At 32.1% G+C, this 13612-nt stretch overlaps 1 protein-coding gene across 3 annotated transcripts in view; it reads left to right on the top strand.

The window, feature by feature from the left end:
* CYLC1 (cylicin 1) overlaps window positions 1-13612 on the top strand; it is a 58422-nt gene that overhangs the window by 11864 nt on the left and 32946 nt on the right. For all 3 annotated transcript variants that reach the window (XM_029930446.1, XM_029930448.1, XM_029930447.1), the window contains exon 2: window positions 9720-9773. In XM_029930446.1, coding sequence (XP_029786306.1) covers window positions 9720-9773 — 54 coding nt within the window. The remainder of the gene's footprint in view (window positions 1-9719; window positions 9774-13612) is intronic.

The raw sequence follows: 13612 nt of genomic DNA on the forward strand, positions 1-13612 counted from the left end.
TTTCGATTCATTGGGTATTTAGGAGTTTCCACATATTTGTAGATTGTCCAGTTTGCCTCCTGGTTATTGATTTCTCGTTTCATAACATAGTGATTGGAAAAGATATTTAATATGATTTCTTTTTTCTTAAATTTGTGAAGACTTGTTTTATGACTTTTCATATGATCTATCTTGGAGTTTGTTTGTTCCCTGTGTTCTTGAGAGGTATGTGTATCTTGCTACTTTGGATGCAATGTTTTGTATATTTCTTTTAGGCATACTTGGTCTAAAATACAATTTAAATGGTTCCTTGCTTATTTTATGTCTGGAGGTTTTATCCAGTGTTAAAATTGAGTATTGATGGCCCTACTATTACTATATTGTTGTCTACTTCTCTCTTCAGATCTTTTAGTATTTGCTTAATATATTCAGGTTCCCTGATGTTTGTTGCTTATATGTTTAACTATTGTTATATACTCTTGATAAATTAACCTTTTTACCACTATATACTGACTTTTTACTTTCTTTACTGTTTTTGGCTTAAAGTCTATTTATGTGATATAATTATACTTTCCCCTACTCCCTTTTGGCTTGCACTTGCATGGAATATGTCTTCCAATCACTTCACTTTGAGAGTATATCTGTCCTTAAAGGTGAAGTGAGTCTCTTATAAGCATTATAGAGTTGTCTTATTTTTTAATCCTTTCCACCACTTTATGCCTTTGGAGAATTTAATCCATTTTTATTTAGAATTATTATTGATAGGTAAGGATCTACAAATGCCATCTTATTAATTGTTCTCTGGTCTTGTCCCCCCTAGTTTCATTGTTACTTCTCTTGTTTCCTTCCTTTGTGAATTTATTATTTTCCCTAGTAATATTATTTATCATTGGTGTATCTACTGTGTGATTTTGCTTTGTGGTTACTATCAGTCTTAGAGGAAACCTCTTATAGATATAATAGTTTATTGTAAGCTGATAAGTACTTAACTTCAATTAAGCAGTGGTCAAAATACTACTGTATCACAGTATTAAAGTATTCTGAATTTGACCATACATTATTTTTACTAATGTGTTAAGTATATTACTATATTTTGTACTAATTAATATCCTCTCATTACAGCTTGAATAAACAACCCTTTTCAGCATTTCTTGGAAAAAATTTAGTAATTATTTACTCACTGTTTTTATCTGAGGAATTATTTTTCTCCCCTATTTCTGAAGGATACCTTTCCAGATAGAGTGCCTTTTGTTGGCAAGGTTTTGTTTTTTTTTGTTTTTGTTTTTTGGGGTTTTTGTGTGTGTGTGTGTGTGTGTTTTCTCTTTCAGCTCTTTGAATATATCATCCTACTCTCTCTTTGCTTGTAAGATCTCTGACTTTGATAATTCTTAGATTTTTTTATTTTTGTTGTATTCCATAAATTGTATAAGCTTTCTTCACTCTTTTTCATTATTTTTTGTTTTCTACTGACTCAATAATTTAAAGGGTCTGTCTTCTAATGCATACATTCTTTTCTCCTATTTGATCCATTCTACTTGATGTTTATTCCATTTTGCATTTCATTCACTGTGTTTTTCAGATCCAGAATTTGGTTTTTTTTCTTTATGTTTTCTATCCTCTTTGTTAAACTATTCAATTTGATTGTGTATAATTTTCTTGATTTTGTTGAATCATCCTTTTGTGTTTTTGTAGTTCATTAAGCTTCCTTGAAGTACCTATTTTGAATTACTTATTGGGTAAATCACAAATTTCCATTAATTTGTGGGTGGTTACTTTTTTAATTTTTAATAATTTTTTGTCAAATTGGTTTCCATATAACACCCAGTGCTCTTCCCCACAAGTGCCCTCCTCCATTACCACCACCTCCCTTCCCCCTCCCCCTTCAACCCTTGGTTCCTTTTCACTATTCAGTAGTCTCTCAGGTTTTGCTTCCCTCTCTCTCCTCAACTCTCTCGTAATCCTTTCCTGGTGTCATGTTTCCTTGATGTTTTATGTTCCTTGAAATCTTGCATTTTTCTTATCATATTTGAAGTAGGAGTCACCTTATCCATTCCTTACTGACTGACTTCTAAAGGGAAACACCTTCCATCTTCCCTGCTAGGGATTCTGAGGCTCTCTCAGATCTTCTATGGATGAATGTGCTGTATGCTTCTTGCTCCCTTTTGTGGCAGAATTCTTAATCTTGAATTCTTCCCTTGATCTTGCCAAGCAACAAGCCAAGTACTGAGAGCTTCCCTTTTACTTCCCTAGAGGCTGCACTAAATTTCAAGTTTGTGGTATTTCCTGGCCCACAGATTCATGCTAGTGCATTCTCACTAGCCATTTGTCAAAGCTCATGCTTATCACCATCAGGAGCATGCACAGGCCGCCAAACACAATATAGGACTGTTCTAGGGGTGCCCATGGGCCAATTTAGCAATCTATGTGTAAAGCATTCCCAGAAGCTCATGGGTACTCTTCTTGATAGAGTCATTAACACCGTAGGATATATCCATTTAATGTCCTCTGGAAGTCATATCTACTGCTCTCCCTGCCTCTTCATGCCCCTAATTATGCTGCTGATGACTCAATACTCTGGATATGATGAGATAGAAATGGACTTTTTAGGTTTTTGCGTTGTCCCACACAGCTAAGGAAACTGGACATTTACACACTTTCAATCCTCCATGGGAGAAATCAGAGGCCAAAAAGGTCTCTTTTGGCCGTGAACTCTACAGCTTTAGGGGACAGGTGATGCTTATAAAATCACCTGTTTCAACTGTTCCTCTTACCCTCTCCAAGCAGCCTTTTTTTTTATTTTTAACTTTAATGGTGTGCTATAACTTATCCACTTGAAACCAAGACTTCGACAAAGGCTGATATGAGAGTGACTATTTAAGACAGTGTTGTCCAGGGTAATTTGGACCATGGTTGAGAGGAGCTAAAGGTGGTTCATGGGCTACTGTGGTGTCCACAACTGGTACCGAGGACTAGCGCCACATACAAAGGTCACCAGCCTCTTCCTGAATTCATTAGTATTTGAAGTACCAAATACAAATTGGTGCAGCCATGGTGGAAAATATTATGGAGGTTCATCCAAAAATTGAAAAATGAATTACCATAAGACCCAGTAATTCCACTCCTGGATACTTTCCCAAAGAATATTAAAACACTACTTTGAAAAGGCATATGCACAAAAGTTGGGGAAAATGTGGAGAGAAAGGAACCCTTATGCACTGTTTTATTTCTTGTATTTTTTATTTTACCTATCCTGACAGGTGTGAAGTAAAATCTCATTGTGTTTTTAATATTCATTTCCCTCATGATTAGTGATGTTGAGCTACTTTTAATATTAATGTTGGTCATCTATATGTATTTTTTGGAAAAAATGTCTAGTCATGTCCTCTGCCCATTTTTAATTATATTTTTTGGTGTTGAGTTGTATAAGTTCATTATATGTTTTTGAAATTAATCCTTTATTAGATATATTATCTGCAAATATTTTCTCCCAATTTAGTAGGTTTTCTTTTAGTTTTGTTAATTTCTTTTTTTGCTGTGCAAAAGTTTTTTATTTTGGTGTAGTCCTGATAGATTAATTTTGGTTTACTTTCCTTTGCTAGAACATACATATCTAGAAAAATGTTTTTATAGCTGATGTCAGAGAAATTCTGTTTTCTTCTAAGCGTTTTGTTGTTTCGGGTCTCACATTTTGCTCCTTAATTCAGTTTGAATTTATTTTTGTGTGTGGTTTAAGAAAGTAGTCCAGTTTCAGCCTTTTGCATGTAGCTGTCCAGTTTTTCCAACACCACTTATTAAAGAGATACATGTTTCTATATTTGTGTCAGGACTTTACTCTTTTGATAACTGTAGTTTTGGAGTATACCTTGAAATCTGGAATCATGATACCTGCAGCTTTTTTTTTTCCTTCAAGATTTCTTTGGCTATTTGGGGTCTTTTGTAGTTCCATACAATTTTTAGTATTGTTTGTTCTTCTACTGTGAAAAATATTGTTGGTATTTTGATAGGGATTTTATTAAATCTGTAGATTGCTTTGCTTCGTATGGACATTTTAACATTACTGATTCTTTCAATCCATGAGCAAAAATACCTTCCAATTTGTGTCATCTTCAGTATCTTTCATCAAAGTTTTGTAGTTTACAGAGTAGTTTTTCACTGCATTAGTTAAATTTATTCTGAGATATTTTATTATTTTTGTACAATTATAAATAGGATTATTTTCTTAATTTTCTTTGTTGTTACTTCAGTATTAGTATACATAAATGAAACAGATTTCTGTATATTAATTATGTGTCCTATGACTTTACAAAATATTTATCAGTTCTAGTAGTTTTTGGTGAAGACTTTGTTTTCTATATATAGTATCATGTCATCTTCAAATAGTGAAAGTTTTACTTCTTCCTTAACAATATGGATGTCTTTTATTTGTTTTTCTTTTATGGTTGCTATGTCCACACTTCTAGTACTGTATTGAATAAATGTAGTGTAAGTAGACATCCTTGTTTTTTTCCTGACATTAGAGGAAAAACAATCTAGTTTGCACCACTGACTTTGTTAGCTGTGGGGTTTTTTATATATGATCTTTCTTATATTGAGGCATATTCCCTCTAAAACAGATTTCTTGAGACTCACCATGAATAAATATTGCACTTTATCAAATACTTTTTCTGAATCTATTGAAATGATCATATGTTTTTTATTCTTTTGCTATGGTGATACATCACTTTTATTGATTTACAAATATTAAAATACCCTTGCAATTCAGAAATAAAGCACACTTGATCATGAGGAATGAACTTTTTAATGTATTGTTGGATTTGGATTGCTAATATTTTATTGTCGGTTTTTGCATCTATGCTCATCAGAGATATTGGCCTGTAGTTTTTTTTCTTTTTTAGTAGTGTCTTTGTTGTTGTTGTTGTTGTTGTTGTTGCTGTTGTTGTTGTTGTTACTGTTGTTGTTGTTGTTATTATTTTGTACCAGGGTAATGCTGACCTTGCAAAATAATTTTTGTTTTCTTTGCCCTTCTATTTTTTTTCAAATAGTTTGAGAATAGGTATTAACTGTTTTTAAAATGTTTGGTATAATTTACAGTGAATCCATCAGTTCTGCATTTGATTTGGGGAGGATTTTTTTTCAGGATTCAATTTCATTGCTAGTAATCAGTCTATTTAAATGCTCTATTTCTTACTGATTCACTTTCAGAAAATTATGTTTCTAGGAATGTATCCATTTCTTTTAGGCTATCCAAATTGATCCCAGTAGACAGTTTCATAATTTTCTTTTATAATCTTTCATATTTTTCTGGTGTTAGTTGGGTTTTTTCTTGCTTCATTTCTGATTATATTTATTTGAGTCCTCCCTCATTTTCTCTTGTTGAGTCTAGCTAAAGGATTGTCAAATTTGTTGATAAACCTTGTTTCAAAGAAATGGTTCTTGTTTAATTGATCTGTTCTATTTCTTAGCCTCTATTTCATTTATTTCTGCTCTAATCATTATTATTTCCTTTCTTCTAATGGCTTTGGACTTTGTTATTCATCTCATTAATTTAGGTTTAAGGTTAGGTTGTTTATTTAAGATTTTTCTTGCTACATGAGGTAGGCCTGTATTGCTATAACCTCCATCTTGGGAGGGCTGTTGCTTCATCCCTTTAATTTTTTTTTTACTGTTTTAATTATCATTTGTCTTCATGAATTTTTTTTATTTAATCTTTCATCTCTTGGTTGACCCATTCATTGTTTAGAAGCATGTTATTTAGCTTCTATGTATTTGTGTTCTTTCTAATTTTTTTCTTGTGATTGATTTCTAGTTTCATAACTTTGCACTCAGAAAAGATGCATGAAATGATTTCAGTCTTTTTAAAATTTTATTGAGACTTTTTCTATGGTATAACATCTGATTTATTTGGAAGAATGTTCCATGTGTCCTTGAAAAGAATGTGCATTCCACACATAGTGTAGAATGTTCTGAATCTGTTAGGTCTATCTGGTCCAATGTGCCATTCAAAGCCACTGTTTCCTTGTTGGTTTTCTACCTGAATAATCTATTTATTCCTGTAAAAATGTGTTAGAGTTCCCTACTATTGTCATATTATTGTCAATTTCTTCCTCTATGTCTGCTAATAATTGCCTTACAAATATAGGTGCACCCATTTTCAGTGCATAAATATCCCAAATTGTTATATCTGCTTGTTGGATGTTAGGCTGTATCACTACGTTGTGCTCTTCTTTGTTTCTTGTTACAGTATTTGTTTTAAAGTCAATTTTGTCCTATACAAGTATTGCTACCCAGTTTTCTTTTTATTTCCATTTGCATGGTATGGGTTTTTCCATTCTTTCACTGTCAAACTGTATGTGTCTTTAAGTCTGAAGTGGGTCTCTTCTGGGTACCATAATGATGGTTCTTGCATTTTTATCCTTTCATTCATCCTGTGTCTTTTGTTTGGAGCATTTAGGCTATTTACAATCAAAGTGACTACCAATAAATGTGTAATTATTTCAATTTTGTTATTTTATATTTGTTTTTGTATTTTTTCTCTGTCCCTTCCTTCTCTTCTTATTTTCCCTTGTTTGGTGATTTTCTTTAGTAATACGTTTGGATTTTTTTTCTTTTCTTTTTGCATATCTATACAGGTTTTTCATCTGTGGTTACCATTATCTACTATATAACTTCTCATACATATAACGCCTATATTAATTTGATGGTTACCTAAATGGGGCCCTTTCTAAAAGTACTAAATTTTTATTTCCCCCACACAGAGTTTATGTATATGATATCTTACTTTGCATCATTTTATTTTGTGAATGTTGTGACAGGATTTTATGGATATAATTGTTTTGCTGCTTTGAAGTTTTAACTTCGCTACTATTATATTTGCAAGTTTGTTTCTTTTGAGAGAGCATGAGCAGGGGAGAGTCAACGAGGGAGACATAAAATCCCAAGCAGGCTCCGTGCTGTCAGCTCAGAGCCCAATATAGGGCTCAATCTCATGAACCGTGAGATCATGACCTGAGATGAAATCAAGAGTCAGATGCTTAACTGACTGAGACACCCAAGCATCCCTAATGTTCATATTTCAACCAAAATTCTATTTGCGACTATATAGGTATTCTCTAAGATGATATAGGTTTTCTCTACTGTGCTCCCCACTTCTTCTGAGCCTTTACCAACACTTTTAATATCCGTATTTTACCAATAGTCTGTTTATTAAAATTTAAGTATTCTTAAAGATGATATTGCCTTTTTCTATCATATTCCTCACATCTTCCAGAGTCCATCAGAAGAGTCTTTAACATTTACATGTCTACTAACAGTTTTCCCAAAGCAATCTAAATCTCTTTAATCTTTGCATATATTCCAATTCTAAATTCATTTCCACATTGTTAGGTATTTGTTACAACAACACCCACACCCACTAAGGGTACCATGATTTGCATTAATTATTATTGCTGTGGAATAATTCAGTGGGCTAAAAATACAAACATATTTGCTTACATTTCTGGACGTTATAAGTATGAAATCAGTTTTACTAGGCTAAAATCAGGGTGTCTGCAAGGTTGGTTTCTTCTAAAGGCTTTGAAGAGAAAACCAATTTTCTGGCATACTTTTAGCTTCTAGTGATCACCTGAGTTCTTTAGCTTGTGTCCCCTTTCCCTTTCTTCAAAGAGAATAGTTCCAATCTCTGTTTTTACCATCAGATTGCCTTATCATCTTCTGAATTTCTTCTTTTTCTCTTATAAGAACTCTGTTGAATACATTTAGTGCCCTTCAGGAATATCCAAAATAATTTCCTGATTTCAAGATTCTTAACCTTTTATATGCAGTTCTTTTTGTCATATAAGATAACATTCACTGATTACAGTGTTTCATATATGGATATTTTGTGAGGTTATTTATTAGCCTTCCACAGTGTTCAATATTTATTAGTTGAATGAATAAATGAATGAAAATCATATCATAAATTTATCTACTTTTTTCTTTACATTTTCATTTTTTGGAAAAAAGGAAGAGTGGTACAGCTACTCCTCATTGGATAACAGCAACTTAACATGTCATTCTATTCCATTATCATTATAGATTTTTGTGCCCTAAACAGAGAAACACTCCACTGTTATTAAAATAATCTCCTATGTTACTTCTGAAAACAGTTTCTTTTACTTTTCAACTTTATGTCTGCGATAGATATAGGGCTAATTTTGGTGTGTAATGTGATATAAAAACCAATAATCAGATCTCTTCCTCTTGAAGATATCAAATTGACTAATACCACTTGTTGAAAATACTCTCTTTCCCCAGTGCATAACAATTTTGGGATAATTCATGTGACCATATCTTTATAGACCTCATTTTATATTTTCTATTCTGTTTCAATAGTTATTTGTTTTTGTGCCAACACTACACTGTCTTAATTGTTGTCATTTTATCATAAGTTGATATATTGATATTCAGCAATGTATATCTTTCCATTTTGTCAAATTGTCTTGGATATTCTTTGCTCTTTCTTTTTAATGTAAAATTTAGAATCAGCTATCAGTTATCAAAAATGTCAAAAAATGTTATTGAGATTATATTCAATCAATATATCATTGTGGGAAGATGTGTTATACATATAATATTGAATCTTTCAATTCCTGAGCATATGTCCATTTATTTGTTTTATTTAATTTAACTTAATATTTGTTTACACCCTTCAGTATAGATATATGGCAGATATATTTTTAGATTTATTCCTAAGTGTTTTGTATTTATGATGTTATTATATAAATGGTGTATTTTCTAATTATATTGTATGTAGAAATATAACTGATTTTCACAGTCTTAGTATCTAACAATTTTCCTAAATTCATTAATTCTGATTGTGTGTCTGAAACATCTTGTATTTTCTATGTAAACAGTTGTGCTGCCTGCAAATAATAACAATTTTTTTCTCCTTTTACTATTTTTAGAATTCTAATTTATTTTTTCTTGATTTATTGCATAGGCTAAGGCCTCTATTACAAAGTCAGATTGAAGTTTACTACTGGATATCCTTCTTATTTCTCAGTTTAAGAGAAATGCTTCCACTTCACCATTGAATATTACATTTGTTTTAGTTTCCTGTAGATTCCTTTTTACTGGATTAAGAAGTTTCCTTCTATTCCTTGTTTGATAAAAAAAAATTACCATAAATGAATGTTGGGTATTTTTTGTAAGTTTTTTTATTCATTGTTTATTTTGAGAGAGAGATAGAGAGAGAGAAAATGAGGAGAGGAGGCAGAGGTGGAGAGAGAGAAAATCCCAAGTAGGCTCAACTCCACCAGAGCAAAGCCCAATATGGGGCCTGAACTCATGTACCATGAGATCATGACCTAAGCCTAAATCAAGAGTCAGATGCTTTAACCACTGAGTCGCCCAAGTGCCCCAAATGTTAGACATTCTTAAAGACTTTTCCTGTATGTTGCAATGATCATATGACTTCTCTCCTTTATTCGAATGTGTTAATGTGGTGATTTTCAAATGTTGAACTGTTATAAGATTACTTGGTTGTGATATAATATGTTTTCTATGTGTTGAATTTTATAAAATGTTTAAGCATTTTAGAATCTATATTTATAAAAATATAGGAATATAATTTTTTTCTATTAATGACTTTTTCAGATGTTGTTAGTAAGGTTATTCTCTTCTCATAGAATAAGTTGAGAAGTGTTTTCTTTTTCCTAGACATTGGAAGGGTTTGTGAATAATTGTTATTATTTCTTCCTTAGGTTGTTGGGAGAATTAATCAATGAAGACATCCAGACCTGGAATTCTCTATGTCGGTAAGTTTTTAATTATCAAGCTAACATCTTTAGTATACATACAATAATTCAGATTTTTCAATTTCAGCTTAAAATATGTTCTTTTTAAAGGAAATTTCTTATTTCATCTAAATTTTCAAATTTACATGCATAAAGCTTTTGTTTTCCTTTCACCTCTGTTATCCTTATTTCTTTAATGTTTGTTCATAGATTTTGTGAGAAAGAGAATGGGACAGGGATAGATAAAAAGGAGAGAGAATCACAAGCAGGTTTTTGCACTGTTAGAGCAGTGCTCAAAACAGGGTTCAATCTCATGAAACCTGAGATCATGACCTGAGCTGAAACCAAGAGTCAAATGCTTAACTGACTAAGCTACCAGGCACTCCTGTTATCCTTATTTTTTTCCCTCCTCCATATATTGGTATCCATCTGTTCTGTTTTTAGCTTCTTGAGATAGGTATGTAAAACATTTGTTTCAGCATCTCTTATTTGCTGATATATGAATAAAGCTATACAATTCCTAGTAAATCTCTGCATCCCTTCATATCTATCACATTTTTCTTCATGATAGGCAAAATATATTTCAAAATATTTTCTAATTTCAATTGTAATTTACTCTTTAACCCATACATTGTACTGATAATTTCCAAATGTTTAGATTTTTCAAAATTTTCTTTTTGTTATTGATTTTTAGCTATATTCAATGGTGGTCAGCAAGTATATACCATATAATTTTAGTACTTTGATACTTGCTGAAACTTAATTTATAGTCCAATCTGAGTAGTCACTTTTTTAAAATATTCCATGTGAAATTGAAAAAAATTGTGTATTGTGCAGTTGTTTGGTGTAGTGTTTTCATGTCATTTTGTTAATAATGTTATTCAAATTTTCTATATCTCTACTGATATGTTTTATCTAATTGCTCTGTTAGTTACTAAAACACATGTATTAAAGGTTCCATCTGTAATTGTAAGTTTGTATATTGCTTTTAGTTGTATAAATTTTTGCTTATGTATTTTATGGCTATGCAAGTGAGCACATGGGATTCTCCTATGGGATTGATCCATTTAGCATTATAAAATGTTGCACTTATCTTTATTTATTTTAAAGTTAACTTTGTTTGACATTAGTATAGCTTTATGAGCTTACTATCCTTTAGTGTGTGCGCAGTATCTCTTCTCTATTAAAAACATTAGTCTTTATGTGTTCTTTTATTTTAGGTATTTTTTCTATAATCCACTGAAACAAATTTGTCTCTTATTTTAATTTATCATTTTAAGACTTCTAATCATGTAATTTAATTTACTTTAAATATTTATTTTTATTTTAATTCCAGTATAGTTAATATACAATGTTTCATTAGTATCCAGAGTACAATATAGTGATTCAATAATTCTATACATTATCAGTGCTCATCATGATAGGTATATTCTTAATCCCCCTAGCTTATTTCATCCATTCTCCCAATGACTTCCCCTTTGGTAACCATCAGTTTCTTCTCGATAGTTAAGTGTCTGCTTTTTGATGTATCTTTTATGCTTATTAATTTGTTTTGCTTATTAAATTTACCCTATGAGTTAGATCGTATTGTATTTGTCTTTCATTGACTGTCTTTACATCACTTAACATAATACTCTCCAGATCTAAGAATGCTGCTGCAAATGTTGACATTTCATTTTTTGATGGCTAAGTAATATTCCACTGAAGATATGTATCACATTTCCTTTACTTCTACATCCATCAGTAGACACTTGTATTGCTTCCATAATTTGGTTATTGTAAATAATACTTCAATAAACATAAAAGTGTACATACCTTTTAGAAATACTCCTTTTATACTCTTTGAAAAAATACCCAGTAGTAGATTTACTGGCTCATGTGGTAATTCTAATTTTTAATTTTTTGAGGAAACTCCATACTGTTCTCCAGAATCACTGTACCATTGGTTTCCCAACAACTGTGCATGAGGGTTCCTTTTTCTCCACATATTCACCAAAAAATATATATAAATCAAAAGTTGACAAAACTACAAAGAAAAATTTCTCTCCCCATCTCTCTTTCCCTCTTCCCCTCCCCCTGGTCTCCATTAGGATTCTCCTGTTTTCCTGTTATACCTATGAGTGCAAAATTCTGTCCTTCTCTGCCTAACTTATTTCACTTAGCATGACACCTTTGGGGTCCACCCACTTTCCTACAAATGGCCATATTTCATTCTTTCTCATTGCCATGTAGTATTCCATTGTGTATATATACCACATCTTCTTGATCCACTCATCAGGTGATGGACATTTAGGCTCTTTGCATGTTTTGGCTATTGTTGACAGTGCTGCTATGAACATTGGGGTACATGTGCTCCTATGCATCAGCATTTCTGTACCTCTTGGGTAAATCCCTAGCAGTGCTATTGCTGGGTCATAAGGGAGTTCTATCGATAGTTTTTTTAGGAACCTCCACACTGTTTTCCAGAGCAGCTGCACCAGTTTACATTCACACCAACAGTATTTCTTTTAAAAAATTATTTTAAAATTATTTATTTGAGAACATCAGCATGGGACGGGGAGAGAGAGAGAGAGACAGATAATCCCAAAAAGATCCTTGCTATCAGTCAGAGCCTGATGTGTGGCTTAAACTCATGAACCATGAGATCATGACCTGAACCAAAATGAGTTATACACTTAACTGACTGAACAACCCAGGTGCCCTCAGATTTTTCCTTTTGTAATTATGTCATGTCTTTCCTTGTCTCTTATTACAGTGTTTGTTTTAAAGTATGTAAGTAATCTTACCCTGGTATTCCTTTCGCTCCATTTGACTGATAAATGTCTTTCCATCTCTTTTCGTTCAGTCTCCATGTGTCTTCAGGTCCCAAATGAGTTTCTTGTATGCAGCATATAGATGAGTCTTGTTTTTGAAACTACTCTTCACCCTATGTCTTTTGATTGAAGTGTTTATTCCATTAAGATTCAAAGTAATTATTGGTAGGCGTGTGCTTATTACCATTTTATTTGTTTTATAATTGTTTATGTAGTTCTTTTCTGTTCCTTTATTCTCTTCCTCTCCTTTCACTATTTGTTGGCTTTCTTTATTGATATGTTTGTATTATTTTCTCTTTATATTTTGCATATCGATTACCAGTTTTTATTTGTCATTACTATTAAGTTTATATATAACATCTTATGCACATAGCAGTCTCTATATTAAGTGGATGGTCACTTAAGTTTGTGCCCATTCTTTACTCTTATTACCCCTACATTTTAGGTATGTGGTGCCATAGTTTACATGCTTTGATTTTATAAATCCCTTGACTAAGTTTTATAGATATGCTTAATTTACTGCCTTTGTCCTTTCAACATTTTTATTCCTACTTATGATCTTTCTTTCCCACTTTAACATTTATTGTTCTACTGGTTTAGTAGTCATGAGTTTATTTAACTTTTACTTGTCTGGAAAAACCTATCTTATTTTAAATTATAACCTTCATGGATAGAGTATTCTTGATTGCAGGAGGTTTTTTTTTCTTTCATTATTTTGAATATATCATGCTACTTACTTCTGCTATGCAAAGTTTCTCCTGAAAAATCTGCTGATAGCCTTATGGGTTGCCTTTGAATTAATTGTTTTCTCTTGCTACTTAAATTTTTTTTCCTCCATAATATTTTATTGTCAAATTGTTTTCCATACAACACCCAGTGCTCTTCCCCTTAAGTGCCCTCCACCATCACCACCACCTCTTTTCCCCCCTCCCCCTTCCCCCTCAACCCTCAGTTCATTCTCAGCATTCAATAGTCTCTCAAGTTTTGCATCCCTCTCTCTCTCCAACTCTCTCTCCCTCCTCCGCTCCAATGTCAACAATAGCCAAA

This window comes from Suricata suricatta, chromosome X (assembly GCF_006229205.1).
Source record: "Suricata suricatta isolate VVHF042 chromosome X, meerkat_22Aug2017_6uvM2_HiC, whole genome shotgun sequence".
Classification (NCBI taxonomy): Eukaryota; Metazoa; Chordata; class Mammalia; order Carnivora; family Herpestidae; genus Suricata; species Suricata suricatta.